This window comes from Phoenix dactylifera, chromosome 5 (assembly GCF_009389715.1).
Source record: "Phoenix dactylifera cultivar Barhee BC4 chromosome 5, palm_55x_up_171113_PBpolish2nd_filt_p, whole genome shotgun sequence".
NCBI classification, from domain to species: domain Eukaryota; kingdom Viridiplantae; phylum Streptophyta; class Magnoliopsida; order Arecales; family Arecaceae; genus Phoenix; species Phoenix dactylifera.
In genome coordinates, this window is record NC_052396.1 from 3,404,163 (window position 1) to 3,419,172 (window position 15,010).

Here is a 15,010-nt window from a genome sequence, read left to right on the forward strand (position 1 = left end):
TATTAGAACTTTGCCAGCTTTCCACAGTCCAAAATAACTTTATATATATTATTATTATATCTAATAATTTACTTATCTTGGCAAGCTCCCCGCCCGATCGGCTGCACCGAAAGGGGGATTTCGTGTCGCGCTTTCCCTCCCATTCCAAGTTCAAATTGATGGCCAGGATTTCTTAAAATTTTCCGAGTCACGTGACACGTGGAGAGAGAGTTTGTGGTCCCGCCTCTCTTCTCCTCTCTGTGTAACGCCGCCATAACCTGACTAATTTTGTGGTCGCCAATACATACACGAATACAAATTTTTATTTGCAATAACACCTTATTGATTTTGTGTATTGTGCATTATTCTGAACAATACCAAGTTCTATTTCCTTTTTAGGAGAAAAAACAAAAGCCAGAGCAGAAAATTAATTCTTTTTTTTTATAAATTAGATGATTTAGATGAGAGGTAGGATTGATGGGTTTGATCTCAAATGATAAGAGAGGGGTGGACCTCATGTTTAATAAACCTCATCGGCATTATGTTGTGTAAGTTCTACATATGTTGGAGTTTTTGTTATACTACAATTTATTCGGACTCGTCATGTACATCTTCTACCAAAGAAAGATTAATTATGTATATACAAGAAATGAAATTGCTTTGACGAACTGATAACTTAAAGGATATAAGGTTTTTAATATTTTACATTATTATCCTTGGAAGAAAAATATTCAAACTTATAGAAAACCATTGTGTTCCATTCCTCACAATGATACCAATGAAAGCGACTTTGATGAATTTCTTGATTCATATGTTACAAAAATGGGCTAATATAATTAGCGTTTGTTGAATGAGGAGTGTTTTCATTGTCAAATATTTATTAGGTCAAAGAATGAAGCCTTGGTGTAGACTGTAGAGGAAAAGAAAAGCACGCGGAGCAAATGGTTAATATAGTTTTTTTTTAGTTTATTTTATTATGCATAAATTGCATGATTTCTTTATGGGTTTGTGCATGTTTGCCAAGTGCTTTGTTTCTTTTTCTCTCAAATGCATGCTAGGAACCAAGAGGGGAGAGAAATATAATCATGAACATATATTAAAATAAATATTTTATTTTTTATAAGCAACATGAACAATTTGTAATCAAATATATTGTTAGGGGTGGCAATTTGCTCCACCCTATTGAATTTTACTCGACATATTTAGAGTCGGTAGCATAGGCAAATCTTTATTCTAAAACCCACAATGGAATCGAGGCAAGTGTAGATAATAGCAATAACCGTCCTAAACCCAACCTATTTACATGTAACTCTTGATGATTATGATGAATACAATGATTGTGATGATAATGGAAAAGAAAGTATATTGATCAATCATGATAAAAATTAATCATGTAAAATGCTACAAGAAATATACTTAGTCATTTGCTATTTTAGTTGATTGGTTTTCCTAGTTCAATGAATATTTAACTTTCTACAGAACAATATTTCTATTTGTTATTTCTATATTGTTGAAAATTTGGTTATGTTCTATTTCTTCGATTCTTATTTTGTTTCAAGAAACCTGCAAACTCGAATTAATGTTTCAAGAAATAAATTCTTTCTTCTTTATTTAGGTCACTCGGACAATCTCAATCCAACACAGTGACAGAGCTGGTTAGGTGATGTTCAAATACCAAACAGCACAAAGATAATAACTAGAGGGACTTGAACAGCAAAGCTCAAAAAGCTGCCGACCGTGCCTCGACCACACCACACTATTCTTTTATTGAACTGCAAGATCCAAGCCGGCTTCTCAACGCCAAACATTTTTAAAGAGGGATCTTATTCCAAAGCTGCACCCGCGGCAAAACAGCACGGACCTTTGAGGAAGAAAACTCCAATCCTATGTAGGGGAACCTTGTTCTAGGTCTTCTAGAATCATTTTCATTTACTGGAATGAAGTTGGATCTTCTCATTCAAACGAAATGCAGGGACCAATGTTTTTTTTTCAGAGAGAGAGAGAGAGAGAGGGATAACAGCACCTTTGAGGAAAAGAGTGAAGCTTTTGGTTTGATAGGATTTTAATTACCAGTAATCATTTAATAAACAAAAAGTTTATGAAGAAGACAAATTTAATTATTTTTTCAGAACTAAGATAGATGGGAACTGGGCTAAAATTTAATTATTGTTAAAGAGTTTAACAATGTTGATGGTACATATATGTATGTAGTTTATTATGTTACCACTAGAAAGTAAATAACCGAACTTTCAAATTCTGAGTATGGACTATTCACAGTGGCTGTATTCTAAACTCAAAATGGGAAAAAAAAATTATATACATTTACTACGTAAGTGCGACGATCGCAGTTGTGACTTTTCGGCTATCATGCAGAGATGGTTGCATTCATGCGCGTAAGAAAGAGAGAGGCGAGGATCCAGTTAAAGTAATTGCATATCCAGATCATTAGATGCACCATCTAGGACTCAAATAGAAAACCTCCTTCAATGAAAGGGAAAGTACTGTCGTCTCATGTTATTACCGTTCTAATCCAAAATTCATGCATGCATGGGTCCACTTTGTCACAAACTTATATATCAGGAGTTCTGTGATCATCAGTTGCACGGAGATCTACAAAGTAAACGCATTATTGGGATGCCGTATGATGGGGAAGATGCTTCCATTTTTTTTCTTTTTATATATAACCAAGACAGTGGTTTAACCACCTCACATTTCATTAACAGGGATGAAATATATGTATATATTTTATTAAGGAGGCAGAAAAGAAGAATAGACAGCCAGAGTTTATCTCTTCTTAGAGAGCTGGTTTAAGTTACGTAACAACAATACCTAGCTGCAAGAACTAACTAATAAACATATAATGCTTTGTTTGAGTAATATGCAGAGGTTGGATTATCTTGTCAGCTGCACGATTAAAACTCTTCAACCTGAGGCAAGAAAAGAGGCTGCTGGCAATTCCCTACATAGGTAGTATTTGAGTTTGTCTGTAGTGATAAGATTCTCTATCAAATCATTAAACAAATCTTTCCTCTAAGGTTTCGGAGACAATTCAGAAAGCAAACATCAAATGATAGAGTGTAAGTGGCGGAGAGCAGAAGATATATAAATGGACTTCACTTTCGGAGACAGAGACTTCATGCAATAGGAAGAAGAGATTCTTGATTTTGTTCCATATTTTACACAGAAAGAAGTTTTTGGATGCGCATGGAGGACCAAACATTGAATAAGACAGTTCCCCCAAATTTATTACATCCTCCAAACTATCAAATCCAATTTGAAGGTCTAATTAATTCATTAACCCTATCATAAGATGGTTTTGGTCCAAACAACTTGTAATGTTGCCGCATGTAGGGTGAGCCGGTGGAGCTCAAGTGTACATGGAGAATATAGCAAGGGAATCTTTGGATGGTTTTGATTTCTCTTATTATAAAGCAAAGGTGGGAGAGCATGCGTGTCTTTCATTCCATTTAATAGTTATTTATTTTGTTGCATGTGCCTCTCCTTCTGTGCTACTAAAGCCTAATTGAAACTCACCTTTGAGAATATAAGAATATATACATTACTTTAATGAATGTTGGTAATTTATCTTATGCTCTATCCTTTTGTGTTAGATTTAGTTGTTGGTAGGTCCACCTACATAATTAGTCCCTAGGATAGGAATTTGATGCGAAATAGTAATGAACGAGTATCTTTTTTTTTTGGATCTATAGGGAGGCAGGAATGCCACGTAAAATTTTATTAAGGAGGTAGAAAAGGAGAATATACGACCAGAGTTTAGCTCTTCTAAGAGAGTTGTTTTAAGTTTTGTGGTAATAATACCCAGCAACATAAACCAACCAAAAAAGTAAAGATACAGTGCTCTATTTGAGTAATATACAAAGGTTGGATCATTGTGCCGGCTGCATGATTGAAACTCTTGAACTAGAGGCAAGAAGAGAGGCTGCTGACAATTCCTCAGGGAGGCAGTATTTGAGTTTTTATGTAATGATAAGTCTCTCGATCAAGATCTTACACAAGCCTTCCCTCAAAGTTTCAGAGACAAGGCAGCAAACATCAACATGATAGAGTGTAAGAGAAGGAGAACAGAAGATTTTAAGATAGGGTTTATTTTCAGAGACAGAGACTTTTAGTCTTCATGCAGTAGGGAGGATAGATTCTTGATTTTGTTCCATAATTTACCAAATTCAGGAAGAAATTTTTGGCTACGCATGGAGGATCAATCATTGAATATGGCGGTTCCCCCAAATATACTTATTATATCTTCCGGATTATTAAATCCAATTTCGAGGTTTAATTAATTCATTCTCCCTATCATAAGTTGGTTTTCGTCCAAACAACTTGTAATATTGCTGTATGCATGCTGGGCTAGTGGAGCTCAATGTACATGGAGAATATAGCAGGGAAATCTCTTGAAGGTTTTGATTTCTCTTGTTATAAAGCAAAAGTGGGAGAATATATGTGTCTTCCATTCCTTTTAACAGTTATTTATTTTGTTGTATATGCCTCTCCTTGTGTGCGAGCAACTAAAGTCCAAGTGAAGCTCACCTTTGAGAATATAAGAATATATTCATTACTTTAATGGATGTTAGTAATTTATCTTTTGCCCTGTCCTTTTGCATCAGATTTAATTACTAATTAGTCCACCAACATAATTAGTCTCTAGGAAAGGAATTTGATTCTAAGTAGTAGCGAGCCGATATCCTTTTTTTTATGAAATGAAGGGAGCTAGGAATGCCACCCAATATTTTTGAAAAGAGGTAAAATAAAATGAGAATGTACAACCAAATTATTTTGCACCTCAAAATAATCAAGAACCTCTCTATCAAAAAAAAAACATAATTGAGAATCTTGTTATTATTGTCAACTATCTTCATTGACCCGTGAAAAATGAGGCAGTTTCATAAGCTCGTTGAATTGAGAACCTTGTTGTTATTGGGCATTGCATTAAAAGTCAATTATATTAAATAGGCTCTGACCTACAATGCTATTTATTTTTTTCTATATAATACCAAGTTATACAATATTTCTCAAAAGTTATCAAATTATGTGACATAAAATAGAAATAATTTGAGCAAATTGCAGACCATTTCTCAGGTATAGCTGGTGGAGTTAGGCTGAAATATCAAAATAAATTAATTGAAATGACCTTTTTGTCACCAAAATCTACCCTTTTAAGGATAACATTAGCAACCGCTAATCCATCCTAAGATTCAATTTCCTAGTTGCCGATATTCTTTCTACTTGCAAAAATTTTAAAAAATAGATATAGAAAAAGAAAAACAATCCATTTGTAAAATAAAGTTTCATGGATTTCATGCAATAGCTGACTTACTTTTTGTGGAAAATTATTTACTCAACTTTTGAACAAGAATGTTGTCTGCTTTTTTTTTTAATTCTTTTTAACAATAATTGAGAAGATCAATCAATGATTTTATAGAAATGATTGAATTACTGATATCAAAAACTTGGAGATGCACCTTTTAAGATTTGAACCTAGAACTTTTTTCTACAACAAAAGGCATACAACCAATATATAAGAAAATATAAAATATATAAATAAATCTACCTCATCCTATCAATTTACGTTTTTGGGATAAGTGGTGATTGTTAACATGGTATCAGAGGAGAGGTCCTGGGTTCGAACCTTACCACAATGTTGTTAGCTTAGTTGGTTATCCTCTCTTTTAAAACCTGAGTCTTATGAAATGTTCAAGATTCGAGCTTTGGTAATGGCACATTACCGCTATATGCTCATGATCAAGTAGTTCAGCTCACAAATGCTCGTAGATAACCAATGATAACCCTAGAGGGTTATGTTACAATGTCTTCCATTAGATCACCAAGCGTATTTAAGTTTTTTTCTAAGCTGTAGAGCTCCTAGAGACACACCGCCGTACCAAATTTAGTACGCCCACCAACGAGATATACCCAGATAGGATGAAATCAAGATTTAACCTAAAAGATGTTCAGCACCTCTAGGCTTTCCCTTAGCTCCCATGACTCCAAACGCAGCACTCATCTTAGTTAAAAGAGCTGTAATCCGATGCACTTCAGTTGGGCTTTTTTAGTTCCCTTCTCTTTTGTTTTCTTGCATCTCACCATGCATTCATTTCCTATTCAAGAATTAACCTTCAATTCTTTTGCCAAAGAATACCACGAGAATGACTTCTACAAGCTTCAGTTAGGTATTAATACCATCTAAATTAAAGTACCAGTCCTTTTACTTACAAAAACAATAAATGGATGAATAAAACGGTAACACTTGGTGACTTGTTCCAAGTAAGTTCATTTTGATAATTATTAAATGATTCAACGAATAAACCACAAGGCCCAGTAAAATGACAACCATGATCTCATATAAACTCTTTATCTTGTTGTGGACTCTGCAAAGTATAAAGACGTACCGTGTCAAGCTGCCCTTGTGGAAGTGCCCAAGAAATGGTCAAGTTGTCCGGCAGAGAATCGCAGTCCAATTGCGCAACTTATCTACAGCAAGTGAACCACCCTCAACGAATCCCACCAACCCACTGTCCCAAAACAACCATAAACAGAAATCCCATCCGTCTTTCTTATGCCCAGTCTATAGAAAGACCAAGACATTCTTCCATAGCCATAATCATTCTTAGTGGGTGTCCCTTCCCTGTAGGTTTTCTTCTCCCTTGGTTTTCGTTAAAATGGTTGCAGGTGAGAAGAAAGAACTAGTGGTTGTAGAGAAGGAGAAGCGCGAGGAAGTCATCACTGCCGTTTATAAACTGCACCTCCATTGCAAGGATTGTGCTCGCCAGGTCGAGAAGACAATCATAAGAACACAAGGTGAGTTTAGATGATTGGTCTTGGCATCTTGCACCTTCTATGTTCTTGCATGGTTATTTAAATTGTCATCTTAGTTTTGAGTCATTTTGTGGTAATGTTATATAAAATAATAGTTCTTAATTAAAGGTGTGATGGGCACTCTAACCTTGGAATCTTATTCATCAGGAATTCATAAGGTGGATATCGAAGTTGAGACAGGAAAGGTTTCGGTGAAGGGTGTGTTCGACCCAGTGAAGATTCACAAAAGAATCGAAAAGAAGACCAGGAAGAAAGTTGAGCTGATATCACCCAAGCCGAAGGAAAAAGTGGATAAGCCACCAGAAAAGAAGGTAGAGAAGAAGAAAGAGGTAAACCTTCCATATACAACCTTTATTTTCTTTTCATTTTAATTTGAGGACAAGATTTGCATATAACCTCAATGGAATATTCAATCAAATTAAGATAAGTATCACACTTTTCTGAACATTTTCGAATATATTACCTTCATTAATACCATTCTTTTCTCAGTTCTGTGCCAGTTTTACATGGTTAACGTTTATACTCATCCCAGGAGGTTGTGAAAACGACAGTCATAAAGGTTCACATGCACTGTAAGAACTGTGAATATGACCTCCAGAGGAAGTTGCTGAAACTCAAAGGTATTGATCTTTGAAAAAATATCGTTTCTTTCCAATCTCCTATAAGATATCTAATTTCTGTGGTTGATGAAACAGGTGTTCACACTGTTAAAATGAATCGAGATGCGCAGACTTGCACGGTGGTTGGCACCATAGAAGAAAAGAAGTTGATCGAGTACATTCGCAAGAAGGCAAACAAGCATGGAGAGATTGTGCCTCAGAAGATCGAGAAGAAGGTCGAAAAGGAAGAGGAAAAAAAGAAAGTTGAAGTGAAGGATGGGAAAGAAAAAGTAGAAGTGGTTAAGGAGAAAGAGGAGGTGAAGAGCAAGGATATAGTTGTCCCTTACTTTGTCCACTGCACGCACGCACCTGATTGGTTTAGTGACGAGAACCCAAATGCTTGTTCTGTGATGTAGATGTTAGGAATGCAGTGGAACGGAGAAATACTATGTCAGTCAGTGCATCACTTAACTAAAGTTGGACATTCTCATACTAATTGGGATGAACAGATTGATGGCCTTGTGATCAAAATCTATATGTATGAAGATATGCAAATATTTTGAGAAATGGTATGGTCTCCCTTCTAAACAAAATATTAACACCATTACCAAATATTCTCCTTAAACTTTTTTATGTTTAGATAAGATGTATGATGGACAAAAGAAGTGTAGTAATTTTTCACCAACTTTGATCCCACTGCCGACAACCATGAAGGTAATTGTTTTTTTGCATGGATGATACTGCTCTTTTGGATCTCTATATTTTTGCAAAGATAGCGAGAAATTCAGAAAAAAGCATATCTTGGCCAAACATCAAGTCTCCACATGAAAACCCTAAAAGCAAAAATGTAGAAATATATAATAAAAATCACCATAAGTAGATAATCTTAAAATAAAGATTATCTAACTTCATCAGAATCACAATTTATATAAGGGTGCAAATATTGTTAAAAATAGCACATACGCCTATAAGGAAATAAATTTACTTGAATGGGCAACTGTTTAACCGTAATGTGCGGTTAATCAATATTAAATTGACTTCAAAGAATTTTTACCACCACAAAAGATGGATAAAGGAACTAAATCCATTGCTCAAAGAACACATAGGTCAAGTCATATGCTTAATTAATTACCAGATAACTCAGCAGAGTAAGGAGATTGCAATAAAAATTAAGAGATATGAATTGCTTCCTTTTCTTAGTGAGTGCAAGGTTTATACTCAAAGGACTTCATGCCGCAAAGGTTACCTTGTCTTAAAATCAAAAAGAACAGATTAGTTTACAACATACGACTAGATCCGTTAAACTAGAAATTCATTTGGTAAACACCAGCTACTCTAGCAGTGTTTTCTTCATTGCTTACCTTGGAACTTTTAAAATTGATCATAACGAAGTTAATCTGAATTTATGCTAACATGGAACAAATTAGATTGGCTTCAATCTCTTGTCTACATCACATCCATGCAAACTGATTCAATAAAAGCTCATCATCTCCTCATACCAAAATACTTGTATGTATATATTATTGGAGAAACATGAATATCAACTGGAATAAGTTAAAAGTTGTACCTCTTGAGGAATAGTAATTGAACAATTAACAAGATAAAGCAGAAATAACAAAAAACATGATGGAACGATATATTCCTTAAGATACCATTCTTACAGTGTCTTGTTGAGAATGTTCCGATAGAAAGTATTTAACTGTCCAGTTTATCTTTTTTTTTATTGTCCATCCACTTACATTGATATAAAGTGTTTGCAGGGCATCGAGCTTATTTTACCATGAGAATATTTTAGTGCAAAGAATCAATATATCTACTCAAAGATGAAATTGATTTATACTTTTCTCTATACAGTTCATTGACTACCATTCTTTTGGTAAGTAGTTTTAACCATGTGATTATTTTGTATTAATAAATATTAGAACGTTGAAATTGTTTCTATAAGTGCCATAATCATCCTAATACTTAGGAGAAAGGTGGCAATGATTTGTACAAATATTTTAGGAGAACATTTATATAATGTTAACTCAGTTGGGTTTTAGTTATATATGAAGCCCATCAAATTGTTATATTTTCTATAGGATCATATGGAGACAAGAATTGCTCTTCATTATTAGCATGATTTGTCTACATATCTATAAATCTATGAATCTCTACATATATCCATATCTCTTTCAGAGAAAAAGGACGGCTATCTATATCCATATCTTTATATATCTATCCACACGCATTGATTATGTGTGAACGTGTGAACATAGTTTCTATAATATTTTTTGCTTCATAGTTTTCCCTACTAGAGAACCAAATATCATTTAAGATTAATATAATACACAATGGAGGTAAAATAAACAATCAACCAATATTATACTACGTTCAGAACTATCTTAGTTGACATTGTCTAAAGATAACCTGTTCTACCTGTAATATTTACCGTACTTCCAGTGTTGAAGAATTCATTCTGTGATCATGATGTGACCAAAGCTTGGATGATATGAACACTTTCTTTATGTTAGCATATCCTAGAGGCATCGACAAGGGCATGTTTCATAACATTGAAAAAAGTACTTTCTCAGATAGTAGAATTAAAATTCAAATTGATCCAAGTCTGACTACTAAATGTTGAAAAGAAACAACCAGATCATAATGAACAACAATACTTCAGATATTCATTAATGATATCACACATAGCATGAGCTCAAATATCTCAATTTTGTGATGAAAGAACTATTAAAATTACAAATTACAAGTTTCAAGACATAAGAAGTCATACAAACCAATGAGGATCCATATCAACATCTTGGTTGTTGTTATTGTTTCAAAATCAGAGAATTGTTCATCTGGAAAATACATCAGTAAGAAGACTATGATAACTAATGCTTGGTACAAATCTTATATTCTGTAGTTTCTCAGAAGTCTAAAAGGTTGGCATGGTTAATTGTGTACAATCTTTTTTCAAGAATATAATTTTTGTACAATCTAACATTCATAAAAGAACTTCCTCGAAATGTTTAGTATTGCTTTTCTTTTTGTTTCGTGTCCCTAGTTGACTTTCAGTATAATACTGAAGATCAAATCAAAGGGCCACGAGGAAAAAGAAAAGTGTATAACCCAAGAATTCCTGATATTGTGGTAAGCCAAGAATTCCTCATATTGTGGTACTTCTTTGTTCTACATCTTAACCTACTCCAATTTCTTGTGACTACCATTCAATGCTTCTCATGGCTCAAGTTATCATTATTGAGATTTGAATATGTTGCAAGATGGTAAGATGTTATACGACATATCAGGACATTGTGACATTCACATTATTTTCAACTTCATTCTATCTCAAGAATTCCTCATATTGGGTACTTCTTTGTTCTACATCTTAACCTACTCCAATTTCTTGTGACTGCCATTCAATGCTTCTCATGGCTCAAGTTATCATTATTGAGATTTGACTATGTCGCAAGATGGTAAGATGTTTTACGACATATTGGGACATTTGTGACTTTCACATTATTTTGAACTCCGTTCTATCTCTTTTATTGGACTTCAGCAAATAGCTTTAGGATCCTGAATCCAACTTAACAATATGACACAGTGTGTATATCTTGGAAAATCTCAATATTTGTAATAAACATTTCTCCAGTTATATTCCAATTAGCTGATAGAGTCTGATGACTGGCTACTTTAGAAGAGGTACAACTAGTTCGAAACAATTATCAAGAAATCATGCGGCAAAGCACTAGCATAGAGGCCTCTCAAAGCACGGATTGCCTTTTCCCCTGAAATGGTGATCACCAACATAAACAGTCCTGCGGCTTGCATGAATGTGCAACTATTGAAAACCTTAAAAGATTATTTGATTTTGATGATAAAAAGAAATGAAAATAGGAAGATTCAAATGTTCAGAAAATGATAGAAAAAGAATCTAGCATAAAACCCTAGAATATGTGCTAAATTTAAAGAAAACAATCAGAATAACCTCATTAATTGGAAGGGTGAGAAGATGCAACATTGATAAAGGCAAAAATGAACAATTGTAACCTAGTGCAAGTCCGGCCATATGACACGCTTGGTGTTATTACTATTACAAGGTAACTTGCAAATGATCACTTGTTGTTTTGTGCTGCAAATGAGAGGTGACATGATAATCCAATTTCTATTTAGAGGTTTGCTAGTCTACCCTTAGAAATGAACAAAAAATGAGCCAAAAAATAAAACATTTTATAAATGTAGGAGCCAACATTTCCTTTTTCTCGACATCATTGCCTTCAGTGCACAATCAAAGGAATCTTTGAATGTGCTTGTTCCAATATTTCATGGAAGCCAACGTTTTAGATTTCAGATGCAAAGACATATCACAGCGAGCTAGAGGGTGAAGATTCCCTAGGAGCTTGTTCCAAGAAAGCAAAAGCCCTTTCTATCAAATACATGCACACGTGAGATTAATTTAAGGTCTCCGTCTCAATTCCCAGGGAAGAAACCCTAGCCCATCATGTCCTACTTCTTCTTATTTTTATTATTTTGGTCTCACTGAAGCAACTCTACATTGTAAATAAACCCCATTTCCCTATTGCTTTGTTTCTTCAGTCCTTATACTTTATCCTTCTATATATTCTTTTAATAGCAATAAAAGCCTAGATAACACTTGATCACCCTCCAAACTATACTGGAGAGACCCACACCAAGTAGATAAATGTAGAGATGAAGTTCACCAAAGAAAATATGTTGATATGAAAAGTGAAGTAGAACTTCCAGTAGTGGATCTATTTGCATGGTGATAATGGTAGAAGGAGGAGGAGAAATAGTGGATATATATACGTGTGATGATCATGGGGACAAACAAGTGCCAAGGCCTGTGGCCTCAAACCCATTACTTATAATGAAGAGAGATTTTCCATGAACAACAACGACGACAACAAACAAGATCATCTGAGGGAAATGAAACCTAGAAGGAGAAGTAGAAACAAGAAGCCCAAGAAACCAAAACATCAAAGCAAGGGAAAAGCCAATTGTACATGGAAATCCTCAAATATGCATGCTAACCTTTGCAGCTGCCAGATCCATCAGATGTCCGGTGCCATCTCCCTCGACCTCAAATCTCTAATAGCTAATTTCTTGATTCACAGTTACCTTACACCAGCATCAGTAAGGGGGGCGGCCAGCCGCGCCCCCCGCCCAGCCATGTCCATCCACCGGAAACTGGCAATTGGCCATGTTGAGCGGCAAATTGAAGAAGGGAAGCCCGGAGGAGGGGTCCGCGAACCCTCCCCCGGCGCTGCCACCCCCGCCATCGCCGCCTGACCCCTGGGGAGCAGGTGGCTGCATCTGCAGTGGCGGGTCTTCCTCCTCAAGCGGGAGCCGCTCGTACGCGACGTTGGTGAATGAGGCGGCGATGACGATCACCGGGCCGGCGGCGAAGAGGGCACCGACAACGTTCCCTCCGACGACCTGCCCCTGGCCTCCGGCGAGGAAGATGGTGAGGCTGGTGGCGCCGGGGGGGGCGGGGGGAGGGAGGAAGGAGCCGGAGAGGGACAAGATCTCGAAGCGGCCGTGGAGAGTGACGACGGCGCCGGCGGCGGAGGGCTGGCGGAGGCTGACGTTGGTGACGGTGCCACTGCCGCTGAGGACGCAGATGCCGCGCTGGCGGCGGCGGGCGTACGTGGCGACGCAGTCGAAGACGTCGTAGCCGCCGCCGACCTCGAGGATGTGGGCCCGGAGGGCGTTGGCGCTCTCCCGGGTGATGATCACGGGGGGCTTGGGCTTGTTCTTGGAACCCGGGGGCCGGCCCCGGGGGCGCCGGGCCACCACATCGCCCGCCCCGGCGCCTGATGCGACGAGCTCGAGTCCCTGGGGGCCCGACGACGAGCCATCGCGCTCTGCAGTGCCGGCGAATTGCCCGTTTCCCTTGCCCTTGTTGCTGTTGTCGTCGTCATCGGAGTCGGGGTTGTGGCGCTGCTGGAGGTGAAGGTCGGGGCGGTGGTGGAGCTGGTGGACGAATCTGGAGGCGGTGCCTAGATCCAAGCCAGCCATAGCCTCATCCAAGAAAAACAATAATATGAGAAAAAAATAAAACAGGAGAACTGTTTTTTAATTAAAAAAAGTAGGAAAAGCGAGGGAAATCATATTTAAACTGAGAGTTTTTTTATGTTTATTAAAATTTAAAGAAGAACGAGGCGAGTAGGAAAAAAAAGAAAGAAACAGGAGAGGGGGGGAGAGAGAACAAAGGTGCAGGCCTGTAGAAGGAAGTGGGAAATATAGAAAAAAGAACGAGGATCGAGTGCAGAGAAAGGGAGAGGTTGAAGGGGCCGAGAGAAAGAGAGAGGTGCGAGGTTCCCCAGAAGTTGATGAAAGGATAAAATAATAGAAAGAGAGAGAGAGAGAGAGGAGGAAGCGGAGCAAAGGGGGAGTTGATGGTTATGCCTTTTAGGGTTTATTAAATGTCCTAAACTAGGGTTTATTTGGTGCTAACCAAGGGCTCAGGGCAGTTTGACCTAGGGTTAGATTAAGAGTGGAAGCAAGTGGGACGGGGGTTGCTGCGGCGGGTGGGACCCACTCCTCCCAAGACTTATTCTTGCACGGGGAGCCCAGCTCATTGGCTCGGCCTCCCCTCGGCTCGTCACCCCTTGACTGCTCCAGCCAGCGCCTCGTTTGCATTTTTTTTAGCCTTGGATAAAAATTTCTGTGCCCGTTCTTGATTAGTTGTCAGCATTGTCATTTGAACAGATCCTTTCCATCAATCCAAGGCGTCACTTTCGTTTGTTAGTTCTCAAGAAGTAATATCATTGAAGAGCAATCTAAATGACCTCGAGGTTTCTTATTGATTGGTCCGTTCATATCTAGAAATTTTTTATGTGGCTCTCCAAAGGATAATATCTAATTGTTGATGCTTACATGGGCTTGGATCATAGCAGTACCTTTATTTAATATATATCATATGTATTTTGGGGTTTGTTGGAGGTCAACGATGCTCCTATTTCAATGGATGTCAAAATAAGTTCATCTATCAGCATGATGATGAGGCTTGAGGAAGATCTGATGACTGAAGATGTGAGATTTCCCTAATAAGCTTTCTTACTGGGAAGGGGCATTTGTTTGTAAGGAAAAGAAATGGAGAGTTTGACCAAAATATTTTTTTTCTTTTTTAAATAACTTATAGTATTTTTTTATGGATAAATTCTTCTCTTAAATTAAGTACTTTTATAATGTTTATTTCTACATGTGTTTAGATAAATGCAAGTACATCTACCAAATCTGACGTACCACTCACATAACATGTAGAGTTAGTTGACATAACGAATAGGCAATCCACTCACATTCTCATATTGGAAGAATTCATTATTTGAGGTACTTAATTGACTATAAGCATATAGCTTTTATTATATCAAACTAATGATATTTTTTAAAACTATCCTTTAACCAAGCTTCCCTCGCTAGACAAGATCTAGTAAAAATAGAAAAACTGATGTCCTGTAAATGTATGCATTCATGTGGACAAATACGGTTGCTTCTCATAAATGAGCGAGCCACCATTGAGTGATGGCAATTGACAAAAAGAAATCCCACAAGAATGGATCACACATGAACGTGTCAATCCAAAAGTTGGCGGCATAATA

General features: G+C 37.0%; 2 protein-coding genes across 2 annotated transcripts; one reads left to right on the plus strand and one right to left on the minus strand.

Annotated features, from left to right (window-relative positions):
* Nucleotides 1–6,202: 6,202 nt before the first annotated feature.
* LOC103704741 (heavy metal-associated isoprenylated plant protein 4) lies at nucleotides 6,203–8,144 on the plus strand. The gene is made up of 4 exons (XM_008788155.4): nucleotides 6,203–6,792; nucleotides 6,958–7,139; nucleotides 7,343–7,430; nucleotides 7,506–8,144. Exons 1-4 carry the CDS (start codon nucleotides 6,654–6,656, stop codon nucleotides 7,823–7,825), a joined length of 729 nt encoding a protein of 242 aa, XP_008786377.2. The 5' UTR covers nucleotides 6,203–6,653; the 3' UTR covers nucleotides 7,826–8,144.
* A 4,047-nt stretch (nucleotides 8,145–12,191) lies between these two features.
* On the minus strand, nucleotides 12,192–13,797 carry LOC103704688 (AT-hook motif nuclear-localized protein 23-like). Its single transcript, XM_008788088.4, has one exon. It carries the CDS (start codon nucleotides 13,425–13,427, stop codon nucleotides 12,540–12,542), a length of 888 nt encoding a protein of 295 aa, XP_008786310.1. The 5' UTR covers nucleotides 13,428–13,797; the 3' UTR covers nucleotides 12,192–12,539.
* Between the last annotated feature and the right edge of the window lie 1,213 nt (nucleotides 13,798–15,010).

What these genes read in the sequence shown, in the direction of transcription:
- LOC103704741 (XM_008788155.4), top strand. Translation starts at nt 6,654, where the DNA reads ATGGTTGCAGGTGAGAAGAAAGAACTAGTGGTTGTAGAGAAGGAGAAG. An exon ending in AGGTAGAGAAGAAGAAAGAG is followed by an intron (nt 7,140 to 7,342) that starts GTAAACCTTCCA and finishes TACTCATCCCAG; the next exon opens with GAGGTTGTGAAAACGACAGT. An exon ending in GAAGTTGCTGAAACTCAAAG is followed by an intron (nt 7,431 to 7,505) that starts GTATTGATCTTT and finishes TTGATGAAACAG; the next exon opens with GTGTTCACACTGTTAAAATG.
- LOC103704688 (XM_008788088.4), bottom strand. Translation starts at nt 13,427, where the DNA reads ATGGCTGGCTTGGATCTAGGCACCGCCTCCAGATTCGTCCACCAGCTC.